The sequence below is a fragment of the Synchiropus splendidus genome, chromosome 8 (genome assembly GCF_027744825.2).
Source record: "Synchiropus splendidus isolate RoL2022-P1 chromosome 8, RoL_Sspl_1.0, whole genome shotgun sequence".
Classification (NCBI taxonomy): domain Eukaryota; kingdom Metazoa; phylum Chordata; class Actinopteri; order Syngnathiformes; family Callionymidae; genus Synchiropus; species Synchiropus splendidus.
Genome location: NC_071341.1, coordinates 6049971 through 6077677, shown reverse-complemented (window position 1 = coordinate 6077677; position 27707 = coordinate 6049971). Strand labels below are relative to the sequence as shown.

The window sequence follows — 27707 nt, the reverse complement described above, 5'->3', positions numbered from 1 at the left end:
AAATGCACCCACTGCGGGCCTTTGTGGAACCGTTTGGACACACCTGGCCTATATATGGGTCTCATGTGTAGGGAAGGTTTGAATGTCTTTTGCTTTATATATATTCAGCCAAAATATGTTGGGGAATGAATTGCTGAAAAGATGCCGCTCAGCCCTTAATTTCAAGGGTCTTCTGATTATATTTTTTCTCCTCAGATAAACTGTAGTAATCTGAACCTCTTTGACCCAGTGAAGAGCTGCCCCTACTTGACTTGTAGGTTTAGGGTTGTTTTCAAACACTGGTCTTGTAACATCATCCTGCATGCTCAGGGTTTTATTGGCTTATGATCACATCCGAATTTAAAAGAAAGTCTTGCTTCAGTAGCTCTCATCCAAGAGAATCACTCACAGCTTCATGTGGCATCCATGTGTTTTTTCTTGAAATTGGATCTCACTACGGCTCTGTAAAATGTGATAGGGGCTAATAAGGAATCATTATCCCCTTCCTCTGGTTACTGAAGAAGGAAATAAACAGAAAATATTGGTTCCTGGCTATAGTAATTGATGAGACGAGAAGTGACTATTTATCCAGTCCAACCCACCTCGAGCAGATCCGTGCTTCAGCCTGAATGTGGTGAATCCAACCAGTACATTTTGGGTAAGGCTTCTTGTCAGTCAGAGTTTCTGTGGCCAAAGAACCAGTTTTGGAATCCAAGTGTTTCAAGCTTTTGAGGGTGCCCAGTCAACCTTGCATACTTTTTTGTCACCTCACACGTGGTGTGCCTATGATAGAGCGATTCCACGGTCATTATTTTAAAGAATGCAAACAGTACTGAACAGATCTATAATTTCCCCACAACCTTGAACATCATATACATGTAGTGCATACTGAACCCTGTTCATGTGTTTATTACTGCTTTGGCTTCTTACCTGTGTGATAGTGGCTGAGAGATAAGCGGAACTATAACCTCCACTAATGTATCCATGAGTTAAGTGTCTTATTAAATAGGTATATCTGTATGTGGAATCCTGGTGTGTTCTGATTTCATCTGCATTTCACTCCTCCGGCCACCTGCCAGAGGTTGCGACGATGCTGCTGCCTATATGTGCTTTGACTCAGCTGTATGCCGTCCAGTCTCTTGAGAGCCTAGTGTTATCAGTGAGGGACAGATAAGCTGAATGTGGTCTGCAGGTACTCGAGGTCTGACCGCCTCTCTGCTTCCTGACAGGTCACCTTTTCTTCCTTCGTCTGATGCCAAGCAGAAATAACCCTTCTGCTTTGTACTTCATTGTTCTTTACCTCTTATCAGCACCGCACAGCCTTCCCAGCCAGTGTCGCCAAAGTCTGTCTTTATTTCTGTGAAAAGGACCATTCTGCCGCGCCGTTGGAATGAAAATGGACTTTTTGAAAGGCACCTGTTCATCTGCTTTCCATGAACTTCTAGAAGTATTGAATTACTGCACTATTTTTGGATTCTGTATTTCTCTCATCCCCATGACAGAGGTGAAGACACTACTTTGCTAAATTATATTTGTATTTGAATATTTGCCTTATACCTTCCTTCCATTCCTCCACTCTCCAGACAAGGTTTTCTTGTCTAACCATATCACACCGCCATCTCTCCCTCCCTCTTATGTCCCAAAATACTGAAACCATGGTTTCATTCCCCGGTTAAAAGAGCAACGCAGGTTTGAGCAGAATTTTGCTTTTTAAGTGTTCCTTTCTGGTCATAAAATATTTGGATGTTTATTGTAGTACAACAATTTTCTTCTTTCATCATGAGCCATCAGGGTTCGGTGCAGCAAGTCCTCTGAATCTCTCATGCAACTTAACTTCACTTAAATCTTTTTCATGTTGGTCAGCGCAACTCTTCACTTACACCTGGATGTGGTTGTTGGAAATAATTGTCCAAGCTGGAGAAATTACCTTAAAAGTCACAAATCAGGAAGATCGATGATCACAAAGTTGCTGACAAATATGGAAACTCTGACCTACAATTTATTAGAGAGACAGAATCATTGCTATAACCTAAATGATGGTCACAAATGTTCACCGTCATGATCAGGTTTCACATTTTCTGGCTTCAAACTTTGATCTTATAACAGCATATCCTGGCTGAAGCTCGTGTCACACCTCCAGTCGAAGGTTATGAATATTCATGGTTTTTATGATTCTATTGTTGTTCAAAATGATTAGAAAAACTAATAATTCAATTGTTTATCCATATGAAAGTGAAAGAAAATGTAGTTACGCTTTAGACCAAGGTTTCATTGATAAAACATTTATAAGACATCATAATGCATATAAGGCTTTGTAGACGATTTTCTAACTGTTATTCACGTGTGACAACTCAAGGTTTTCACAATTTATATTACTTTATAAACTATTCTGAACATTCATAACTTGTTCTGTAAGGCCCTATAAAGACATTGTGATGTCTTACAAATGTACTATAATGCATCATAGATGAGTGCTTAGAGTAAAGTGTTCCCAAACATTTTTGTTCATGTTTTTAAAGGAGGTCTTTGGTCTAGGTTTTGTAGATTGAACGTTGCAAATACACTAGCACAATTGTCCGACGTGGATCATATCAACATATGCATGGTTTCCCACAGTGCTACCACCTCAGCAAAACTGCTCTCCGCCTTGACTACATTATCCCAAAAAATTGTCATGTCACAACAACGGCAACAGATATTGTAACTCCTTGAACCTTGAAGCTGCAAACATCACAGTCACTGGCTCCCAGCCACCATATAAGAAACTGACACAGCTTGTGACATTACAAACACCACAGGGTTCTACGAGAGACACCTACTACTTAATTTCCCATTTCTAAACTTCTAAACTTATCTTTTATGAATTTTTAAAAATAAACACATTGTTGATGTTGGTGACAAACTCCAGTAATGCTGAGAACGGAAGTTACCAGTTAATTACTCAGTTATATCACTGTTGGGCTTTGAAGACAGAATTGAATGTGTCAAACATATGTTGTTGAAATGGAAATGTATTTATTGTGACTTATTGTTGAATCGCAATGTGTTAAATGTGCTGTTGAACAAAAATCCAACAGTTTCTATTTTGATCAGAAAGTGTTCTGATCATGAAAAACAAGAAGAAAAAAAAAAGAAGAAAACAGATGTTTTACTTGTATTTGAGACTTTTGTATATTACTATGTTTTTCCCAATTTCTTTTTTAATTTTTCAATTATTATAACAAATACATCTGAAGCATCAGATCAATTCTGTCTTAATAAATTTTGGTTTAAATATGAACATTATATACTATGTCAGAAAATTGGCTGCAGTGGCTACAATCTGAGCCTTGACATCACTCTTTTTATTGATGATCTTACGTCTATTTTCAGTGTATATCCCCGAGGGTGAAGTCAGCACTGGTCATCTTGCAGCATTATGAAGACCATAACTCACCCCTCGCCTCCCTAGCAGACACCTTACTCTCTTGATGGCTGTTGAAACAGCTGATGGTAGTTGCTGCAATATCTACAGTTACTCATGATTAAGATATTTTTTCAGGCTCCTGCTCTTGTATCAACCAATAAATTGGTTAATAACGTTTCTGGGAAATAAAAATACATCTGCTGGACATCAACGATGCTCGAAACTACAGCGAGGCTATGATTCATTTTTTCTTGCTGACCTGCCTGTGTCTTTTTTTTTTTGTCCCCAGGTGGTCACTCGCACAAAGAAAGTATTTGTTGGAGGGCTGTCAGCCAGCACCGATGTTGATGATGTGAGGCTATATTTTGAGCAGTTTGGCAAGGTAAGGGTTTGCTCCTCTGCTGGAGAGATCTGTAGTTAGACTTAAAGTGAGAGAGACTTAAAGAGACGTGCAAATCTGTCGTCGAACAAGTCGCTCCAATTTTAACGTTAACGTTATCGATAATCTCTGTTTTTGCTGTAAAGCTTTATTATTACCTCTTCTATGATGAAAATAGTGAGCCAACAGTTATGTTTGAACACCACTTGCATATGGAGAGTTTAAAACTACCTTAACGTGCGGCTCCTCCGTCTCACACCTTCCTCTGCTGCGGGATGACGTACGTGACAGAATCCTTCTTGACACAATAGAAAAGTCTCCTTACTATGTGCTCTCTGATCATTTAGTTAACGCAATATTAACTGCTGATTGTTGCTGGTTTATAAATGGTAGTAAACGGAGGCAACATTTTTCACCTATACTATGATTGAGAAGCTGAAACTTCTCTATACAACTTCTCTCACAACTAAATAAAACAGACAACCAAGGTGCATGCGACTTGTCAGTGACCCTTGTGGTTGGCACATATCACTGTGAAACCAAAGGTTGCTGGTTTGTGTCTGCAAGAGATTCATTTAATTTATAGAACTGATGGGAAACCACTTTTTTTCTCAAGAATCTGAGAAAAAATGGTTCAGGCATAGGCACTTTTCTCATTCGGGGCAATAGGCCTGGTGCTCAGCACCACTCGGAGTCTGTATCTGTGTGTGTGGGGAACGCAACGCCGTTGCAGGTACCAAATCTGTCTTCCCAAATAATGACGTCACATCTGGCAGATACAATAGCTTTTTTTTTATTTTTATTGAGCCAGAGAAATGAAAAATGAAAGATTTGATGGCACTTTCTACCACATGCTTAACATTTATTTCCAAAAAATACGATGTTTGTCATTGGATCGTTTGCAGTTTATGTCGGTTTCTGTCTCCAGTCTGCGGAACAACGTATAGTGATTGGCCGATTTGTGCGGAGTATTGTTTTTATTTGGTATCGCACAAAAATGGCAATAGACTTCATTGTATGCCTCCAGATATATTTTTATTCATTTGCCAAGGGAAATATGGATCTGTGACATGTCATGATTGGTTATTATTGGTAATTACTTTCAATTCAAGGTCACAGAACAATGTGGCGGGGTGTATGTCTCAGGGTATTAAAATAAATGAGATGAATAACAAATATCTAATGCAGCTATCTACTTTGATGCATCAATATAGATCAAGACAATTATATGACAATACAAAAAAAATGAATTGAATTATGGACTCATGTTGTATGTCATGTTGTTGACATCATGTGGTTGAAAGTGCCATCAAATCCTTCATTTCAATTTACTCTGGCTCATTAAAACTATTGTAAGTTATCGTATATACCGGATGTGACGTCATCGTCCCGTGGCATTTAGGACCGACCTGCCCTTTTTTAATATGTAAATAAATGGTCAAACCCTTGACATTTTTTTACAACTTGACTAATGGATATGGAATGACTTCAGCCGGTGAAAGTAGTATGAGCTGTCATGCCAATGGAGGAGGCTGTGCCATTGGGTCAGGATACCTGATCAACCTACTTCCCTGCTTCTCCCAGCAATTTTGCTGTGGTGTCACGTGTGTCTGTCATCAAACCTGTCAGCCTTTGGTAAGCTCTGTGAAAACATCCATGTCAAAGTTTAAGTGAAAAATGTTCCCCTGATGCAGGAGTCTTTGAGTGAGTGGTGTGTCCATTGCACATTGATTAAGGCAATAAAGTGTCAGGTCAATAGTGAACATCTATTGAAAGATAAACGCTATTTCAAATACACAAGGAAATAGTGTGCATTTACAGTACGTGCACGACTAGTCTGCGTGAATCTACAAGTGCCATTTAAAGTGGAAAGACTACATCAAGTTGAGTATATTAATAATAATAATAATAATATAAATCATGATAATGTGCAATTGCTGGGTCCTTAGTTGCTTGCACAATTGCTGGTGTGCAAGCAACTAAGGTAGAGTGTGCATGTTATGTAAGTCCACTCTGATTTATTAGATCTAAGCGTCCACGTGGCACCTCTGAATGCGTAGAACCTCTTATCACACCCACATGCAGGTCAATTACATTTTTATGTCTGTTCAGTAAATATCTTTTTGACTAATGCTAGCAAGCGCTCTGGCACATAAGTTCATTATATTGTGTCCCCTGTGATCTATTGAAGTCTGGTGAGTTGTGTGCTGCTGGGTGCTGGGAGCGGCCGCCTTCGACCTCGACCACAGGCAACTGCCTGTGAAAGAAACAATAGGTGCTCTCTAATCGCTTGATATGTTCAAACTGCTGCCTTTCCTGAAGTGGCCCCTTGCTTGTACTGTACATCCAATTGATCTTATAATGTGATGATGGTGACACCAGCCTTTCAGTAAATGGAACAAACACGGCTGTGGCCCAGGATGGATGTCTAGCTTTGAGATTATGTTTGCTGATCTGTTACCTTACCAACTTATCAGTGTACATCTAGTGGAAGTGCATGAAATAATTGTTAGAGTAGTTGCATTTTCTGTTATGTTTCGATCGTCTGAGAATGAGGATTATTATCACTGCAAATGATGTCCGGGTCGTCGTTATCATCTGGAAATGACATTGACTTCTTGGATTCCAGATGTAGCTAATTATCGATGCAAAATAGGGAAGTGTGGTCTGTGGCTGTCCTTGCACAGCTGGTGGTGTGTGGTTACATCTGTGCACCTCAGCACGCTCTGCTTCTCCCATCACACCTGATTTTCTCTGACAAAAAACTCTAATGGCTCAATATTTTACTGGGTCTTCAACAAGGGGAAGACAAAAACCTGCAGACCATCTGCTGCAACTGCAAATGAGTCAGTCTGGAGCTCTGAGCTGAGGGTTTGGATTGCACCGGGGACAGACTCCTCTCTGATTCGGAATCTTTACGGAATTGAATTAAGCTCCCTTGAAGACTCAGCATTAGTTGTGTGAAATTATTGTTTAGCATATAGAGTGATGTGGGACAGGAGAGCGTAGTTTCTGTATTTATTTACTCACACCTTTTGGAAAGCGTGAAAATGCTGTGAATGCCGTAGAGATGCTTGGTAAGGATTCTACAAATCTAAACCCACAGCACATTCTATCCCCCTAATGCGTCAAATAGTAACTATTGAGTGAGCAGAGCCACATAAGATGCCATACCAACACAAAAGTTGAGATTGCAATGGGAGCTCACCAATTCAGCATTTAGTACTTCCAGATCTTCCATTTTAGTTTTGTTACTATTGAATTTGTCCGGGACTAATTTGTATCCGTCTGAATATACGTATAAAAGAGAAATTTTATTTTTGTATACAGCTATTTTTTGGTCTCGTCTGATGCCAATTTCTTTCTAATCCTATCACTTCATACTTGAGCTTGAAAATCCAATAATTTTTTGGAAAAAAGAGAACAAATCTTATGCAAGTGACGCATAATCAAAACAATAATTGAATAACTTATGCTCTGCTGAAATATTAGTGTTGGACTATATACTGCATCTTCAGTAGTGAGTTTCTAGTGGTGGCAGAACGGTTCTTTTGTCTGGTGTTGAACTGTTAAAAAGGCAGAAATGTCATTATTCTGTCTCCTCAGCCATTCAAATATTCATAAAGGCAACTTGTAGAAATAACTACACTCCTCCTCTCCCTCCACGTTTTCTCCTGACAGCTCTGCCCAACAATAATCACCATCGGCATCTTCATCATCATTTCCTCTCCATTCCGACTCTTTTATGAATTTGCCAGCTGAAATATTCCACTTCCACATGATTGTATTGTATTGTGCTGCTCGATCGAATTTCTGCAGCACATTGTAAACAAAGAATAGAATGCAGAAAGGAAGCAACGATGGCATTGCATTATTTTTAAGTGTGCCTGTATCGCTAACATTGTTCTGATAGATAACACAGCGGTTATACATTTGCATTTATAGAGGCATTTCTTACACACCTTAGTTTGCTTGACTTTTGTCTCTCTTTTCAATAACAGAGAAAGCACCTGAGGGATGCGAGTGCAAATGGAAATACATTCATTTGTCTCCTGTCATTTGTAAGGGATAATTTGTATGTTGTTGTGGTAATTTTAAGTGACTCCTTGTCACTTAAAGACCAAGGTCTGGCATAAGCATAGACCAAATCTAGAATCTGTGTGTGTGAATTGTATATGTTGGCGCCTCTTGATGTATTACCTGCTTATCTGGCGCTGTCCAGAGAGAGAGAATAGAATTCAGGGGTTTGAAAAGCTAGCCAGAGAAAGACATGAAATGGTGTTACGCTGTAGACAGGAGACGGGCATCACACAGGTGGAATAAGGAGATGTGAGGAACGGCAGTGACAAGAGGATGATGGTGTGTTGTGGTGGAACAACAAGGGCGATGTAAACCTATGTGGCGTGTTTAAACAAGTGAACACTAAAGGTAGTAGACAAATTAAAGTATTTGTTGGGTCCTTGTGTGTGTGTTTTATTTACAACGTGTATACTATTGTGAGGTTCATTTTAAAATGCAGTAGTTGTGCCTCACAGTGTGTTGTTTTTTTCCTTTTTATATAAGCATAAACCAGGCAATTATGACAGCATGTCAGGAAAGTGAAGACGGAGCATTACATTTCAACATTTGGTCAAAAAACACACATATGTCACTAAGTCAATGGGTACAGTCTCTTGATCAGCTCTGAACTAGGCCTTTGTTGTGCATGTTTTTAATCGATGATCACCATGAAGTAATGCTGACAGTGAGTCTGCAGATGTTGCAGATGCTGCACACTTTGTGCATAGTAGCTCTCCAAACTTGGAGCTGGGAATAGGGTTGCCAGATGGAGTCTTTGAAGTGTGAAGAGTGGGACAGTTGAATTAAGATTCAACTGTTTCTAATGTTGCTCCAGTTGAAAGCCTGTACTGTAAGTTCCCACTGCAGTTCATCTCTGAAGAAAATAACTGTCACAGTGCATTACGCACCTTGCAGAAGATTCTGTCCACTCCTGTAGGACGCTTATTTGGCCCTGGAAAGTTTCCTCAGTTGTAATTATACTACTTCTGGGTTGATTCCGTCGGAACTCGCAAGTCCTCAATGAAACTCATGTATGATTTTGCCTAAGCTGATATAAACAAAAATAATTATGGGAATAACAGAGAAAACCTCCCGAGTTAGTCATGGCAGACAGTTTGAAAAACACAGTTTGAGTGTAAGTGAGGACATATAGCGGATATGTGACTGATGGTGACCTCTGCATCTCCTCACCTGTTGCAATGAGAGTAAACATCTGGTTAGATGCCAGACTGTCTGGCTTCACAGATGTGCACACTGTGCATGACCTTTAACTGTAAGAGACAATGACAAGTCCAGAAGGATGTATAACCAACAAACATCAAATGGATTCCCATGTGTCTGCACATAGTGAGAGGCTCTGAAACTGTTCCCAGGCCACAAGAGAGGTTTGGGGGTCGGCCTTGGGTCGAAGTTGTCCATCAGGATTTGAAATTGTAGTTGTCTCTTTCAATGCCATTCTTGAAAAACTGCATCATAGACAGCATAGATAGCTGCAAATCTGTGATACTTACCAAATATGTAGAAATTCTTTAAAAGAAAAAATGATGAAGAAAGTAATGTCGACCGCCCAACAGTAAAAAAATGTTCGTGAAAGCACCTGTTGAAGCAGTTTTGAAAATTAATTAGAGCATTGATGGTGATACTTTCATTTACACTTTACTAATATCTTCTTTGGATTTTTAACAAAATATATTATTTTTATTTTAGGATATTTAGTCATGGTTTTAATTATATTTAATTATATTATAGTTTTTCCAATTTTTCCAACAGTTTGCATCAAGTGTATTTTTTTTTCTTTAGTAAATTTGATGAATATGACTTGCACCTGGTTCTGCTGCTGGTTGGACTTTTGACAAATATCTTTGCGGCCGAGTGTGAAGCGGCCGGGATGAGGATCAGCACCTCCAAGTCTGAGGCCATGGTTCTCGACCGGAATAAGGTGGTTTGCTCTCTCTAGGTCGGTGGAAAGTTCTTGCCCCAAGTGGTGGAGTTTAAGTTTCTCAGGGTCTTGTTCTCGAGTGAGGGAAAAGGGGAGCGTGAGATTGATAGATGGGTTGGTGCAGCAGCAGCAGTGATGCAGTCGCTGTATCGGACCGTCGTGGTGAAGAGGGAGCTGAGCTGAGTCACAAGACGAAGCTCTCGATTTACCGATCGATCTACGTACCTCACCTATGTTCACGAGCTTTGGGTAAAGACCGAAAGGATGAGATCGCGGATACAAGCGGCTGAGATGAGTTTCCTCCACAGTGTGCCTGGGCGCACCCTTAGAGAGAGTGAGGAGTTCGGTCATCCGGGAGGAGCCGCTGCTCTTCCCCATCGAGAGGAACCAGCTGAGGTGGCTCGGGCATCTGATCCGGATGCCCCCTGGACGCCTCCCTGGGGAGGTGTTCCGGGCATGTCCTCCCGGGAGGAGACCCTGGGGAAGACCCAGGACTCGCTGGAGAGATTATGTCTCTGGTCTGGCCTGGGAACGCCTCGGGATCCCCCGGGAGGAGCTGGAGGAGGTTTGTGCGGATCTGGAAGTTTGGGCTTCCTTGCTCCGAATGCTGCCTCCGCGACCCGACCCTGGATAAGCGGCAGAAGAAGGTGAAGGTGATTTTCTGAAGTCACTGCATATGACCAGACTATGATCACTTTTGACGTCTGGATTTGTACTTCACTGGCTCAATCAATATCTAGCTTCAAACTAGCTTCTACTCTTCTGCCACGGATCACCGCAGACGGTCATCTCCATTCATTCCACCCTGTCAGCACTCTCTTCTTCACCTCTTTTAGTCTCTGTATGGCCTATCCTAGGTACTTTCTTTGTCTATCGTCCACATAAGCACTGTACTTTTTTGTTTCTGGGTATCTCTGCTCATGTAGCTCGGGGGAAAACTGTGCAGGGACAGAGACATCAGAAGACACACGTACACACACATGCATGCTCCCAGGTGAATTTGGAATCACCCGTTCTTGGATGTTGAGTCTGTTCTCTAATGAAAGTTTATAACCAGCACCTGAGCTCCTGGGCTACGTGCCCTCTACCGTGATGGACGTCCTGTCTCTATTTCTGCCCTCCTGTCTCTTATCTAATTATATCTGATGAATATTAACGAGCCGGCTGAGCAGCACAGTGCTCATCAGAATAAATCTTTGTCAAAGCAAAGGAGCCGTTAGACTCATCACTGTCCAATCTCCCTTTGGCTGATTCAGACGGATCACGCCGATGATTTATGAGTCAGCAGGCTGATGCGTATTCCAGTGTGTGTGAATGTAACACCCCTCGTTTCTAACTCAGCCTGGTTGAGTTGTCGGAGAATTCGGTGAAGATGAATAGACAATGGGGAAACACTACCGTGGGGTGTTGTGACCAGGATTGAGACTCTTTAACAATTTAACTATACCGCTGCAAAATATCCCGTTAAAATGGTATTGTACGTATCTATGTTGGTGTGGTGCTCAGGGAGTACTGCACCTGCTACGGTCCTCTTCCAAAAAGCTGTAATGGTGACTGACAGCGGAGATAAGCAGGGGGTCCCAGGAGAGGAGTTTGTTTTCCCAGTTCCCGACAGGTTGGCAGCTGCACATTGTGACAGGGCAGTTACAACTCGATCTCCGTGAAGTGTAATTAAACATAAGCTAATAGCCTTCAAGCATGGCGATAGATGTGCAACACTTTTGCTTCACTCATGTTGCTCACATTGTACAACATTTATCTTATGTTATCACAACGCAACACTATACTCAACATCGCTTTCTGATTTAGTTTTGTTTGTTCTATGATGGGGCTTTTGGGTTTCTTAACATCCTTCCATTGCATTATGTGACATGTTCAAACTGGAAGGAAAAAGGAAAACGTATTAAAAATCGATGACATTTAATGATGGTTAAACGTGTCAGAATCATCAGAATTGTTTTTTGCTCTGGTTGCATTCTCAGTCGTGAAGTGGGGGATGATGCATGTTTACCAGAGAGCCAGCCTGTTGACCTGTCTCCTTCTTGGATGAGGCTGTGTTGTCAGCAAACTCCACTGGTTTGATGCTTTGGTTCTTTTGAGGTTCAGCCTTGTCAGTGTTTTTTTATGTTGGATGTGATTTTCCCCAGCTTCATCTGATGTCTACTGTGTATATTTGCGGTGTAAATAAGAGGCATGTACTGCACTTTTCTGTGACACGTTGAGTTTTCCCAATGTGGGACTAATAAAGGACATCTAACCTAACAATTGAAATAAATATGTATAATGTACATAAAATTGTAAAAAGCTATGAGAAATGCCAGATATATATATGTAGGTGTCATCCTTCTGTTTTTGCCAGAAATTGTGTAGTTGTTTATTAATTTGTTGTGGCTTTATTTCAGTATGTGTGGTATGGTACATAAATTCACACTGTTATCAAATGGTTTGACGAAGACAAATGTGTTAAAGAGCTTGTGGTGTAGCTAGATTCCAAATTTGAATCACGACTAATCGGCCACAATCAATACCACTTTTTGCATCTGTTCTAAATGTAACTTGGAGGAAAAAATATATCAAACATGAGTGGCCAATAATGGGCAGCCTTGACACAACATAACAGATACTGTCTAGAACATTCTTCAGAAGAACCTCCGAGGTTCACAAACATGCTATAAGTGTAACATTGTAAACACAGGACCTAAAGAACAGCACAACGATGGAGAACACACTCTGCTTATGTGGTGAATTGACGAGGATGTGAAGCTGCAAGTGATTTTGACTTACAAGTGTGTAATAAAAAGATGTCACAGTCCATCGAGGTACCTGCAACCGAGGTTTTCAAATAGGCTTGCTTTGTTGTTTTAAAAAAAGTGTTGTTCTCTCTCTCTTTAACTGAAAGACACATTATTAAATGCAGGAGTTTTATTAAATCCTACAAAACTGATGGAATGGACAAACACCCTGTTCTTGTATGTCAGTGCAGTTTTATTGCTTGTTGTTAGAGCATGAGTTTTGTGCAGGTGCATTCGGATGAATGTATTTGACAAGCATGATCTCAGCTGAGCCGGTGCTGTAAGAGTGTCACAGAGACAAAAGCGATACAATACCCCTCTGTTCAATGTAAAATGCAGTGTGTCCTTACAGCGATAGTGTCTTTTTAACGCCTTAACTTTGACATCCGTAAGGTCATGTTTGACCCAGTGTATGAACTTGCTGCTTTAACAGAAGGAAGAATCAGGATGGCTCCCATCAAATGCCTCTCAGGGCGGGATTTCTCGTAAATGACCATCACTAATGCCATGATCATCCACAAAGAAGAATGACCTGACACCTGACATCTGTAGGTCGGGAAAACAAACTGTCAGTTTCAACCACTCCATGCTTGCACAGTTTCACTCACCATGTCACTCACAAATCGCTTCTCCTGAGACTGTGTAACGTGGTCTATGGTTCTCTTTTAGGTAGAGGATGCCATGCTCTTGTTTGACAAGTCCACTCATCGGCATAGAGGTAGGTTCCTCTGTCTTATTGAGTGCATGTTTCTGTTATGATTTCTGGTTGACCTTGTGACAACACCATGTTCTATCACAGTCACACAAACACAAAAGGGTGGGCGCACTCACAATCCACCTGTCTGTACTTCCTCAAGGTCATCCCCATTGTTCATCTCAGATAACTTCCTCACTCACTAGCAATCCATTGTAATTCTGTGTTCTTGTCACAGGCATACTTCACGTGATAAACAGACACACACTCCTCAATGTTGACGAACCAGTATTCTGGATATTCCTAACTCTGTGTTCTCCTGTGAAACTGCTACTTTGTATTCATTAATGTTGTCAGATGACTTAAAGGAGAGAGTGAGTGAGAGACAAATCAAAGCGAAAGTGAAATGTAAGCAGTGGAGAGAGTCCTTGTGGCCTGATAAGGACTTATATAGCTTCTGTTGCAGAGTGTTTTAGACAGCTGGATGCTTATCTACCTGAACACTTATCTCCTATCTGATGCCAAAGTCTGTTGCTTCAGCAGGGCAGTCATGTACCACAAGAAGTTGAAGTTTCAAAGACGGAGACAGATGCGACAGAAGTTTTTGGGTTGCATCGCAACACTGAATATTTGTACGTGGTGCAGCTTGCCTTATCCTGAAATGTGTTTTCGCTCAGGATTGGTTGTCCTGCTAGCAGTATATTGATACCAACATTGAGTCAAGGTTGTCAGCAATGTCTTACTCAAACTGCATTACATACCAAAAATAATAAGACTTCATTGACCTCACAAAGGAGAAATTCACTGTTAGAGGAGCTCTTAAGTTGTTAGTTAGTGCAAACAAGTAATCATTATAACATATTTACAAATATACAATAACATAGCGCAACGTGGGGTGTTATGTACAATATAGCATAGTACCAAACTCAACAGTGAAAAAAATAAAGAAAATCTGCTATGCACACACAAAGATACACCAACTATTAGTAGCTGGCACCTCTGAATTCAGGTTTGTCTTCTCCAGTTAAATGCGTCCTCCCATCACTTACTTTGTAACACACCTGGACTTGATCAATCCGCAATTGGAAAACCACTTTCACACTGCGATTATATGTAGCCGGCTATTTTCAGAAATGGACATTGCAATGCAGAGGCAGTTTAAAAAATAATCCTGTGCACTAGTGTGTTCACACCAACCAGTATGTCTGCTGCCAGGACATCCCAAACTGTAGGTGTCAGTGTAACCAGAAGCTGTACCCCATGTTAGTCAGAATCTCTTCCATATAATAGAGCAGCCGTATTTGCGGATGCAAAGAGGGCTTGGTCCAACATAAATTCTGATGCCACTCTGAAAGTGTCCAAGACTGTCCTGCTTTTTTCTGCCGCTAACTGTGACGTCTACTACTTATGTGTTTATATGCAAACCTCGGGCAGGGTTTTTTTCACTCTTGACAAGTTTTTTTTTTTTCTAGTTACGAATTCTCTGTTTGCTTCTTAACAAAGAGATATTTTTTTGTTTGTAAAAATAGCTGGCTACGTCTTAATGGGGCACATATTAGCATTGCTCTTGTCATGTCAGGAAATCTGCCCCAGTGTCGCTTAACAGTGCCATTCTGTTAAAGGAGAGGACGGTGCTGCTGTTTGAATGCTGATTTTTAATGAGCAAGTTCTGGCAACTATTCCAGTGAATTGGGTACTATTATCAGAGCTGAAGCATTTTACCTTCTAAAAAAACCTAACAAAAATAGAAAGTCCTCCTCTGAAGTTAAGCTGGATAGTGGACATCTGAGATCAGTGCTGGCCGGAACTGAGAAAAAAAGAAGAAAAAGCAATTGATATGTAGTGAGAGCATTTACATATTCCTGGGGTGTACTTCTATCTTTTTTCTGTTATTGTCATTGTAATAATTTTGTCTGACAACAGACACAAAAGTAATCCAAAAAGGATCAAAGCTGTTAGAAACCCTGAGAGAAACTGGAGAGCTGCTTTGTCAAACCGGAATCACGGTCATCGTGCAGATTCTGGCTGATGTCCTTGGCAGTGTACATAAAGAGGAGTGAGGCTTGACTGGGTGCCACCACTTTCCTGAAAACGACAGAAGAAACAGAGTGCCGATAGCAGTAACTGTAATTTTCAAAGGGATCGTGACAACAACTAAAGAATAAGAGGGCACAAATAAATATATAATAAGTAAATATCGGTAGTGCTGAACAAACAGGACTCAGAGAAAATTAACATCTAAAATCTAGGATGCCATCTCACTGTCATCTCAGTGGAGATGTTAGGAACAAGGAAGGAACATGAGATCTACAAATGGAGACAGACGTTTGATGTCTCCATTTGTAGATCTGACTTGATGGCCAGTGACACCTATGGTATCACTTCTGGTGTGGTGAACATGGAACCACAGTACATGAACATGAAGCTGGTGACTTTTTTGTCACTAGCGTCTAGTAAATAAATAGATACTTTCCTGGTAATGCTCTTTGGCCTTTGAATTTCCTGGCAAGAAGATTTTTAGAGAGTTTTAGCTATGTCTTTCGGAGTAACTCTAAATGTGTCAGGATGAGGTTGATGCGTTACTAATCTTTTTAATCTGTTTCTGTTCACAGCTCTAAACATCCAATTTCCGACGCTCCGTCCCATGGTTGTTGAGTTTAACATTATCAAAAGAACATTGTTGTTTTGGTTGCACATGTCTGTACCAAGAATGAAAGAGAAGTCTCAAGAGAAGTCAGTATACACTGTAGTCAGTATAGTGCAGAGCATTTCAACCACGCAATTTTGCTCACCTTGGTTATTCTGCACCTTCCCTCTTGAACTCTGCACATCTGTCAGGGTTTCCTCTTTGCTCTTTGGTCCCGTCAATTGACTTAGTGGAGAAAAGCCTGTCATGGTTTTCACCTTCATCTGTCTCGTGTAATTAAAACCAAAATTGTTTTGACGCGGCTGTAATCCCATTTGTCATTGTTATTAGCGGAGGGAGTGTGGTGAATGTCTTTCCTTCTGTGTGTTTGTGTGTGTTGGCACATGCATGTTTTATTATTAGTGTGGAGCTGTTGTAGAAGCGTGGAAATGGATTTTGGCTGACTGTTGTGTGAAACTAAGAAGATTATTCCTCCCTTTGATCTCTGTACAGAATATTAGAAGGATGACAACATCTGCTAAATGGACATGAAAGCAGCAACAAATATGAATTTCAGTAATTGTTATTCAAAAAGTCAAAGCTGAACAGCTGAACAAGTGAAAAGACTGGACAACAGAAAAAACAAAGGAAGGTACACTTGCAAAAAATGGCTGTCACAGCAAAAGGAAAAGCTTCTTGCTGATTGGTCTGAGCCGAACACAGTGGTTAGTGCTGATTGGTGGAAACTGGAGGAGAGTAAGCACAGTGAACAGACGTGAGGGCACTTGTCTGCAGCAGCTTCGGTGTGATCATTTGGAGCAGTTGTTATAGCTAAGAACATTTTAACTGCCTGTCATGTGACGGTCATTAGATTATGCATTGGTCATTACGGCGCCAGCACCTGACAACTTGAACTGAAACTGAAAGAACATCCACAACATTTGACAAACATAAGCTCTCGAGAAAAGTGTTGCAATCTTTAACTTTATATTGTTTCGATAATTGCTGCAAGCTTCCGTTGTGATAATTTCTTCGTGATGCGAACGCTATGAGAGACCTCATACATCCCAATACAGGTCTAACTTCAGTAGTACAATGCTGAACTTTAAGAGTGCAACACAATGTGATGAGCAAAACATCTCTCTCCCGCAGAGGCCGAACTATGATGCTTGTGGTGTTATTGACATTCAAGATGTGTTCTCTTTGTTTTTGAACAAAAGTGAAAACAGATGATGCTGAAAGTTACTGTATTTTCTCTTAATAAACCTTTCTATCCGTCTCCACTTTGTTTGCAGGTTTTGGCTTTGTAACCTTTGAAATCGAAGATGCAGTGGAAAAAGTTTGTGACATCCATTTTCATGAAATCAATAATAAAATGGTGAGTGAACTAAAGATTAAAAAATATTAAGTGCCTTTTAGACTGCAGCACATTCTTACTCCAAAAGCACGAGGCACCATTTTACCCACTTGTTTCACTTTCCAGTGCATATCTTGAAGCCGTGGGCTGTCATGAAAAAAGAAAGATGGAGGAGGGGCAGGGTTTGCCATGGGGTGGTGCTTCCATCACTCTATATACTTCAGTGACTTGCTCATATGAAGCACAGTGTCACTTCTATGGCACCGTCAGTATTGGAGAGAGTCACACAAAGTGCTACTATATATATATATATATATATATATATATATATATATATATATATATATATATATATATATATATATATATATATATACACACAAACCTTTGTCCACATAGTACAAAATTCTACATTTTTATAAAGTGTAAAATCACATCACATTTAGTAAATAGTTTTTTTTAAATTCAGTTGCCACTCTTTATTTGCTATTTCACGTATTAAAATGAGATAAATGCCACCTGTTCATGATATGATTTGAAATGACTCTCTGACTTCAAACTCAAAAAAGTAGAGACTAATGTGAAGTAAAATGCAACATTTCTTAAAGAGCAGTGGTTGAACCTGCTGCTGCTGTCATTTTTATGAACAAACAAGAGAGAACTAATACTTCACAGAAGTAATACAACTGGAGGTGTGGTTGGATCATAATGCATTGATGGAGTAGATGAATCGTTTCACCCTTTCTCATTAGGCATTGGGACTTAGTTGGCATAGAACCAGCTCAGCAAGATATATCCCTTATTTTTCTGTATGAAAGAGCTCCATCACCCGGAATTTTCCTTGGGCCTCCAAATGGCTACTTAGGCCCAGAGTCAGTGATGAGCCACAGTTATGTTTTCTCATCATTGTTGTGACCAACTTGTCCTGTGTCACAGGTAGAGTGTAAAAAAGCCCAGCCAAAAGAGGTGATGTATCCCACCGGAGCACAAGGCCGAGCAAGCGGGTTGCCATTTGCTGTGGATGCTTTAATGCTGGGCATGCTGAGTAAGTCTGCTTCTTGATGAGACTGTGGTCATGGTAAACGGATCAGCACACCTCCTCACATTCATACATAATGCACACTCGCTGCATTTCACTCGCATACATGAACATGACGAAACCGCGACGGCGCGCGGTTCATGATCGTAGTTTTAAACTTATTTTTAATACAGGGAACCTTTGATAATGACATTGGTCGACTCTGAGTCTCTGGATCAGTGTTTGTTTTATTAGATGGAGTGGTCCTTATAGGTTTCCTGACACGGGCGTCTGCCTTGGTTCACTGATCACGGACAGACTCTCACAGGCAGCGCTAATGCTACAACACGGCAGTCAGGGACCAGCAACAAATTCTAATGCAGTCAAAGAATTAGTGAAGTCTTCAATGACGCAATGAAAAACAACCATTTTAGGAGAGAGAATTGTGAAAAGGTTTTTCATTACACAACACTAAGGACTGACACTGACAGTTTGTATAATAATTTCGAGAAGAGACTATGACTAAATGATCATTTATTCTCATTATTTCTAATATTTCTTCAGAAATGTGTCCAGACTGGTCCATAGTTAAAGTCAACTGTTAAGAGACATGAGATACAGCAGACAGACGGCTCAATTTAACCCCTAAATAAAACTGGCAGTGAGCAGTCTGTCAGACACCAGCGGCTTCTACCAGAGACGTGAAACATTGAATTTCTCATCTCAGCACTTAGTTAACTATTGTACTTAAACATAAACTTTTATTGATGTTGGAGACAAACTCTACTATTAAGTTTCAGCATTAAACAGTTTCAAGAGAGACTGTAGTGTCCAACACATGAAATGAAAATGTATTGAAAATGTACGTGATAATTATTGTTATCACCGAAATTACAACATTTATCGCTTTTTTTTTGTCCATATCATCCATCCCTACAGGCTAGTGAAGCGTGAATGACAGCAAACTTTGTGACACTCTACATCTATGCAAATGTTATACATATATATATATATATATATATATATATATATATATATATATATATATATATATATATATATATATATATATATATATATGTATATATATATATATATATATATAGAGAGAGAGAGAGAGAATAAAAAGCCATATTACTCATGCATTTAATGGAGTCAGCTGTGATTTGTTCTTTTCTTGGCAGGTTGTCCCAATTTTGTATCATGTGGCAGAAGCTACGCCGGGTTCACTCAGAGCTACACTTACCAACTCCCTGGTAAAGTCTTCTTTGAATCTCTGTCTTCTGTTAGGGAAATAATCCAATGTTGTGTGTGTGTGTATGTGTCTATATATATATATAGTATATAAATAGAATATAAGAGCTGTGTCTCATCAATAAAAAAAAAGGACCTTACCGTACCTTCACAACATTCATTTGATGGACGTCATGTAAAATATGGCAGCCCACTGTTGATCATTCTTGCCCAAACAGATTTGCCTCTGGGGTTGGAAGACGGGTCCTCATTATGAGCTCTCCTCCCTCTTCACTTCCCATCAACACGTTTGTTTGCTGTGACTAAGCTTAGCCCCAGAGAGCGCTACTGTCTGTGTACGTCCCATGTCACTGTGACTTGTGAGTTTCCTCAGGTGTTGCCCGCTGAATTGAAGCCTGTAATCGGAGAAATTCTCTGTAACTCTGCCACATCCATGTCTTATATCTGTCTGTTAAGATGATAAAGTAGTTTGATCTGAATTTTCCAGGAACTGTTCCACTCTCTTGCATCCTTTGTCTGTAGCTTATTATTCCTCACAGAGGTCTAGTGACCTGCATGTGGGAATGATGGAGATCTTTTTTTATTATGCGGGGCAATAATTGTTGGAGGTACAGGTTGTGCAGTGTGGTTTATATTGTGAGAACATTTGTATATAAAATCTTGTGAAAGACCTTGGCCTTGGATATGAACCCAGGTTGCTAAGACTCTTTAGTCTATAACATGGCATGCATTACCAGTGCAAAGCATGTAATATTAAGTGATTATTTCTCTATCCTACTGCATCAAATACCTACTATCTTTAGAACTCCTGCATCATAGAGTGACGCCAAAATCAGACTTCCTTGTTGCACGTTGATACATCGCCGTCCACAGCATATCTTGTTGCTGTTGATTTTACTGTAATTCTATATAAGTCTATTTAACTCTGTTTCAGAGCCGGGTTTTTACAGACTTGGAGTCTCACAGCTGCTTATCATAAAATCATGAAAGAGAAAGCCTTTGGGATTCTAGTAGCAAAGCAGTACTGTGATGCTAAGTTTCTCTTGTGGATATAGGTTTTCATGCAGCAGCATATGGACCAGTAGCAGCAGCAGCTGTGGCAGCGGTTCGTGGCTCAGGTAGGTGTATATGTATATATAGTGGGTGGGTGCAGTGGGTGCAGGTTTTTGTTCCACCTTTTCAGATGTCTGCAGATGTGTAATCAGTTGATGATGTTGTTTGTTTCAGCTGACAGCTCAATGGTTAAACAGTTTTTGCTTATTTGGCTGGAACAAAAGCCTGCACCACCCCGGCCCTTCGAGGAGCAGTCAACCCATCTCTGTCATTGAAGCCATAAGGACCCCCTAACAAATGTTTAGATGTATCTGCAGGGACAAGACTTGGCAGTAAAAAAAATGAAGCTAGTGAAAGTATCAGGAAAAAGATGTTGGCAAAGGAAATGTACTTGACCTGTCAGCTTTGGGCAAAGAGAGAGGTCGCTAAGGCTAAAGCAGTGGCGTGAGTTTTATGAACCAAAGGCTGGATGGACTGGCAGAGAGAGAACAAGGTATGAACTTTGTGACCAGACTGTTGAATGCGACCTTCAAGGCTGAGAGGATGCCTGATGAGTGGAAAAAGGGTGTTCTGTTACTGGTTTTCAAGGACAAAGTGGATTCTGCATAGCTCTCTCTGGAGCTTGACAAAGACACATGATCTGGAGATATGACTATATGTATGGAATTTACAGAATATATATTGCATCTCACAAAAGTGAACACACCCCTCACGCAGGCTTTTAGCTTGGAAGGCGTCTTCAAAACATGAAAAAATGGACGACTGAATCTATACCGTTGCTTGGCTGCCAGATGCCGCCATACACCAGCGTAATCTGGCGGCCAAGCTACGGAGAATTGGGAGTCCATTTTCTCATGTTTTGCAGATGCCCAGACGCCCTCCTAGCTAAAAGCCTGCTCTCATGTGTTCATCTTTGATAGTATGACAGTGGCGAGTGTACTCCTTGTATAACAGTAAATTTGTTGTCTTCTCAAAAATAGACAATGTTCTGTGTGACCACGATTATTTTGTCTGAAATGTTCGTGAAATGTTCGTGAAATGTTCGTCATAGTTACATCTCTAAACGGGAACACCAATTATCAATACACCTTTGATATATTTCTTAAGTTGTGATGACTTGATGTCCTACAGTCAAGGAAATGAGTGACATGCTTGTCTTGTCAATTCTCCACCACGTCTCCCAGGTTTAGCTGATTATGGAACGTACTCTGTTGCTGCGGCCAGCAGTGACGTGAGAGGAGGGGCGCTCTACTCCCTGGACTGTGGCTCCTTCAGGCATCAGGCTCAGGTCCTCACCAGTGAGCCTCCCAGCTCAACCTGCAACTCTCCCAGCTCCCTCCAGCACCACCTGCCCAGCCCAGATGCTTTCAAGAACCCAGGTGTGTGTTCTCCTGTCTGTAGACAGGACAGACATCTCGTTCTTTAAGGGACCCCGTGACAGAATAAGAGCAGAAGTCATTGGAAGTACAACTAGTAAAAAGCAGTAAGAGCAAATAATAAACAAAGTCAACCAGGGTGGGGGGGGTTGACAATGAATTGGAACTAATTCAAGTTTTTGCTCTCAATGTTTTAAATATGTCTGCCACACCTCAGGCTGGTCTTCTAAGACAGCACATTTGCTTCTCACCTGACCAACAGGAACCAGCCTGACCCGACCCGGGGCTTACCCTTGTGCCGAGAGTCCAGCAGCGGAGCTCTACAGTAGCAGTGCTCTGGATTCCAGTAGCTATGTTGGTCCCAGCAGCATGCAGCATGGCGCTTCCTTCAGCCACAGCCTGTCTGTGCGTATTCTCTTCATTTTACTGAATAGAAACAATAATACAGTTGTGGAAAATTGTTTTGGGACACCCCATGCATTCTACTGTGTGCAATATTCATTTGATGATGGGATTGTTTGTTATGTGCCGGCGCGCTTGCCGAGCTCGCAGAGGAATCCCCGCGTCAGTGCGCGTACCGCTGTAAGACAATCACGTGACTGTGTCGACTCGATAAAAAACGCACCAAACTGGGTTTCTAAGGAAGCGCATCCGTCAACAGGATGCAACTGCTAAAACAATGTATTCTCACAGGATCTCTGTTTAATGTCCAGCAGGTGTCAGTATTCAGAGACACAGTATCGGCACAGTAACGCTTCATGCTGCTCCGCCAGTCACGTCAATTTGTTTCATTATTGGGGCTATCTTTGCAACAACACTTATTGGCTGTTGGTTTTGTTCTAGGGTCCACTGATCGCAGCTGCCTATACTCATGGATTCCACTGAACCCAGCGGTTGTCACATCACTCGAGGTTTTGGATTTTTACTATCTTGGTCATTGTTGCGATAACACTGCAATAAAACAAACTTGTGACGTCAGAAACTAGCACCTGCAAGTGAGGACTGGGAAGCAAGTCAGCAAGGGGTCAAAACCTGGCTGAACTAGCATATGTCAGTGTTGATGTGAGCAATGAATTGTGTTGCGATCGTGAAAATGATGAAAATCGAACAGTCACACAAAAATATAGTGGACATCTCTTTATTAGTAAACATTTGGCTACACTGAGCCTGCAGAGCCTGGAGCCACAAGTGCACTGCCCCCGACTGTGAGGAAGAGGAACTTCAGTCAAGGTTAAAAAGAAAATGACCCTATATTACTGATAGCTGAGTAAATATTAGTTTTTTTATTTTTTATTTTTTCCATCCTAATGCCTCACCCGCCATCCCTGACCGCACATCACTTTAGTATAGTGAAACTCATGCACTAATACGGTCACAACAGTATTGATAAGCACCACAAGTGAGTTAGTCTGAGCTGATGTGTCATGAGTGGAACTTTTTCTCTAGTTTGGTTTAGTTTATTCTCTTTCTACTGTATGTAAATATTTATTTGTGTTCTACAGTGGTGCAATGTGCACTGTTGCCCACTAATGCAAAACAGTAAACAGTATGATTTCACACCTCATTGACTCAGGTGTAGATACTGAGCACAGTCACAAGACTTCTCACAGGAATCATGTTGTGTGTCCTGACCTGCAGGTGTAGCCGACCAGCAATAACAACCTGCAGCACCAGCATGGTGGGAATGGAGCAGTGAGTTTCTGGCAGAGGACCAGGACCACACGGATCTACAGCGCTTGTCTGTCGTGACCCTGAATGTTACGTGTTGTCAACGTGAGGTTGCCCCTACTGGACTGAGCACCTCGGTTTTACCTGCACATTTATATCAGCACAGACTCAGCTGACTGACCTGGATCAGACAGATGTAGCACCCAGTCAAACCCTGTGGTCACCAAATCTTCAGTCTTGGCAATAAGGGGACTTTTTTAAAATGTATTGGTGTTTAGATTGTAAAAAAATATATTTATTAGTGTGGCTAAAATGCATAATACTTTGCTGTGGTTGCAAATAAAGTCGGTTGCTAGTTGTGTCGTTGTTGAGACCACCTAACCCGATACAGAGTCGAGACTGACACCAGAGGATGCAGAGAGCAAGTCCAATGAGGGGCCAAGACTGAGACCAAGAGCTAACTCAATACACACCCATTTATTTCTCACTGTAAGAGAAACGGCAGTCCTTTTTTTGTCAAAAATAATTCAGGAAATGAAATACCGTCATTGGAACAACCTATTTGTTTCTTCTGTATTCATTTTGGCCTCAGTCTTGGTCTCAACTCAGTCTCGGGTTAGGTGGTCTTGACTGCAACACCAGTTCATAGAGTATAAATGTTCTATAAGTGAGAGTCCAAACCATCAAGTAGGTGTATGTTGAATATCGATCTCTGTGTTTTCCAAATTCATTTGGACCTCAGATCACATGGATTCGAGGAGCTGCCTCAGCATCGTGATGGAAAGCCATTGGTACGATATATTCTATGACAAATGTCATATTATGTCCAAACATGGTTACAAGTAATGCTGTGAATATTAGTACAATAATGCTCAGTCATATGTGGTGAGAGGAAAACTGAAGGAAGCTATTGGGAGAACCTCCATGGTGACCATCACATCGCACTACGACCAAACCAGCCATCCAACTTCACCTCAGCTACTCACCATCCTGTGTGAGATGAACCGCTGTTGTAGCTTCACCACCTTGACTACCTGGTGCGTTATTTTCGTGACAGTTTCCCGTGAATTTATTTGCCTTTGACCAACACGAACACATGAGGCTTGTTTTGCCAAATCTCAAGTGTAATACCATTTTTGTTTTTTAATGTATTGGTGTTGAAAAACTGTAAATTCAAAGTGTGTAGCGAGATGTCCCTTGGCAACTCTGTATAAGATCAGAGGTGATTACAGGATAAACTGAAGCCTAAATAATTCAACTTGCCTTCATCTCAACTGCATGACTTTGATCCTCTGCACTTGGCCATTTGTCCACTAAGGTCACATATAGGGGCCATTGTTACATTACCACAGAAAATGTGCAGCTCGGTATCATGTGGTGGAAGAGTCTCGTCTTTACTGTCTGTCGTCTATTGACAAACTTGCACTGAAACGCCAGAGTCATTCTGTTTTGGTAAGCTGAACACTTTTGTTCAAGTTTGCAATGTCCCTGGACGACACCACAAGTGAGCGTAAATGATCATTTCCAGCACAGATTTGTCTGTTTCACTTGCTAAGATCAAGCAACAATCAGAGCAATGAAGCGGAATGTTGAACCTTACGTTTTTAATGACCACTGCAGTAAATAAATGGGTACATCATGAGCACAGCTTATTTACAGTGTTGGATCTCACTGTACGTTTGACCTGTGCCCTGCCTTTTACCTCATGAGGCATCCGTTATTCTTTGGCCGAAAGCTGATGCCATCCCATCCTCTTCTCTTCCAGCGTGAGCCTCCACATAATCATGGTGGCAAGATGAGAGTCCCTCATTCCATTATCTGCCCAGTTCGGGGGGTCTTTGTTACACCTGGTGGCGTATCACTGTGTATGCAAGTCAAGTTATGAAGGCGTTTTTACTAAGAAAAATACAGTAAAGTGATGCCACTCCCCAAAAACCTCCCAGAAATATGTGCCCACGCACAGCCTTGACTTTGTGATCTGCTGAGACCCCCAGTTTGTGACCGATGCAGGGAAATACTATCCAGCCAAGTTAAATGAGTTTGGATTTCCAATTTTTGTGTAAATAAGGGAGACCAGGACCTTGAAAAGTGTCCATGCAGCAACTTGTGTGTTCAGTCTTGGTTGTACAGTATGGACACTGTTTCATGAAACCCTTCACTATTCGAGGGCCAGTGTCACACAGAGAGTGGCAAGATCTGCTGGGACAACTCAATAAAGTTAGGATTCAATACACAGTAGTTCTTGTGTTTCACACACTGCTGTCAGCAAAACACATCGGATCTTGAAACGTCTGTATCACTCTCATGGGTGGAACAGCCATGGTGAAATAAAAGGAATGTTACTGCTCATTCTAACCCACTAAACACAAACAACATGACAATTTAACGTAACCATGTGACTGCAACCACAAAAGGCGATCAGTCAGCATCAGTGGCACTGTGCAACTTTGAACCTTTTAGGAGCAAATTGTGTTTAATTTTCATGACTTTCGCCTGCAGCAGCCGGCACCTTCCTCTGAGGTGCACTGAAGAAGCACTAAGATCTAACGTGGTAACAGGAACAGGGAAGGGCTACTTTGATCTTTACAATAGCTTTAAACTAAAGGCATGAATGATATTGAGCTAGTGGTGTAAACTAGAGCAACAGCTCCTGAAAAAAAGGTTTGCTGAATCAGGTGCGGATTAATGATCTGGCCCACAATAAAGTTGAGTTTTCCCCCAGTTGTGTTTTTTTACTCCTCGATCAGGAGCTGGGCTGTCAGAATGAGGTTGGTCATGACCAACGCGGCTTCTCCGCCTGAAGTCTGTTGAGCAAGGAGAACCAATTAAAGTGGTGAAAAATGAGCGCAGGTGTAGGACAGTCTCTGGAGAACGCATCGACTCTCTTGTTCTGCTTTATAAAGCAGCCTGAACGTGGGCTTCTTCATCCAGCCAGGGAACTTCAACTTTCACACTCTCTGAGAGAAAATCCCTGGATTTGAACAATTGTTTCAATGAAACCTCCCATCATTGTTGAACCAAGAAATATTGGCCCCTCTCTCATTTCTCATCATCCTCAGTACTCCCTTACTCCTGAGGTCCACCTCAGCAAGGGTTGGCAGCTCCAACCTTACCTCTCTTGTGAGTGAGACCCGTGGTCATGCTGACTGTGTGTCACCTCCTGGAGCGTGCTGCTGTGGCTACGTCGAATGCTGCCAGCTGTCATGCATTGACTGATAAGCAGCAAGGGTACGACGGGTGATGGACAGGCTTCAGTGTGCGGGCGGGCTGAACGCAGACTTGACCTTCAGCCAGAATTCACCAGGCATTTGTCATAAATAATTAAATAACATCACATTTACTCAATGTGATGTTATTTAATCATTTCAGCCGCTTGTTAAACAAATAAATGAGAGGCGGCTGGCTCCCAATGTTGACTTCCTTCCCCACTTCTCATCTAATATACATTCCCTGAGTCGCAACTTTATCGGGTTTTCAGCACATTTTGACAAAATATCTGTAGTGCATCCAGAAATATATATGTATTTCACAACTTTCCTGATGTCTAAACTGGTAATCCTAATTTCATATTTAGCCCCATCGCCATCTAACTTCCTCAGCAAGTTCCTGCAAGGACACCCCTCCTGTGAGGTCTTCGGGTCCATGTCTGTGACCAAGCATAGACATCAGCTGGGCTGGGCTTTGTGGCTCTGTGTGTTGTCCCTCACAAGCACTGCCAAGCTGAAGGAGAGCCCAGATAGAAGGAGCCCATTTAGGTAGTTACCTTGATGCTTGAAGGAGCAGCTGAACACTAACCGACTCTTGCTGTTATGGCTCAGCAATAAACATCCCAACACAGAGATATATTTGGGTGTTCTCACCGTAAAAAGCAATGAAATAAACCCAAACTCCTGCCAGAAAAATATCCCAATATAAACAATAAGTAAGGACAAACTACATAGCTCAAACTTGCCAGCGTTGTACACTCATTTAAGAAGCACTGCCCTCTGCTGGACAATTTTAGTAACAACCAAAACATGTCCATAAATAAGAATTTATTTTTTTGGGTAAATCATATTTAATAATTCCATAGCCTGCATATCAAGTTCTGAGGAACAAAAAACCGAA

General features: G+C 41.2%; 1 protein-coding gene across 6 annotated transcripts in view; it reads left to right on the top strand.

Moving 5' to 3' along the window:
• Window positions 1–26305, top strand: part of LOC128763497 (RNA-binding protein Musashi homolog 2-like) — a 70458-nt gene extending 44153 nt beyond the window's left edge. For 4 of the 6 annotated variants that reach the window (XM_053872322.1, XM_053872325.1, XM_053872324.1 and 1 more), the window contains 10 exons: window positions 3675–3767; window positions 13224–13272; window positions 17170–17252; window positions 18168–18276; window positions 19434–19505; window positions 20559–20621; window positions 21741–21935; window positions 22195–22337; window positions 22776–22843; window positions 23571–26305. In XM_053872322.1, the coding sequence (XP_053728297.1) occupies window positions 3675–3767; window positions 13224–13272; window positions 17170–17252; window positions 18168–18276; window positions 19434–19505; window positions 20559–20621; window positions 21741–21935; window positions 22195–22337; window positions 22776–22817 (849 nt within the window). In that variant the 3' untranslated portion in view covers window positions 22818–22843; window positions 23571–26305. Of the gene's footprint in view, window positions 1–3674; window positions 3768–13223; window positions 13273–17169; window positions 17253–18167; window positions 18277–19433; window positions 19506–20558; window positions 20622–20730; window positions 21050–21740; window positions 21936–22194; window positions 22338–22775; window positions 22844–23570 lie in introns of those variants that run through there. The other 2 variants (XM_053872323.1, XR_008415650.1) reach the window with 2 other exon arrangements.
• Window positions 26306–27707: the final 1402 nt, after the last annotated feature.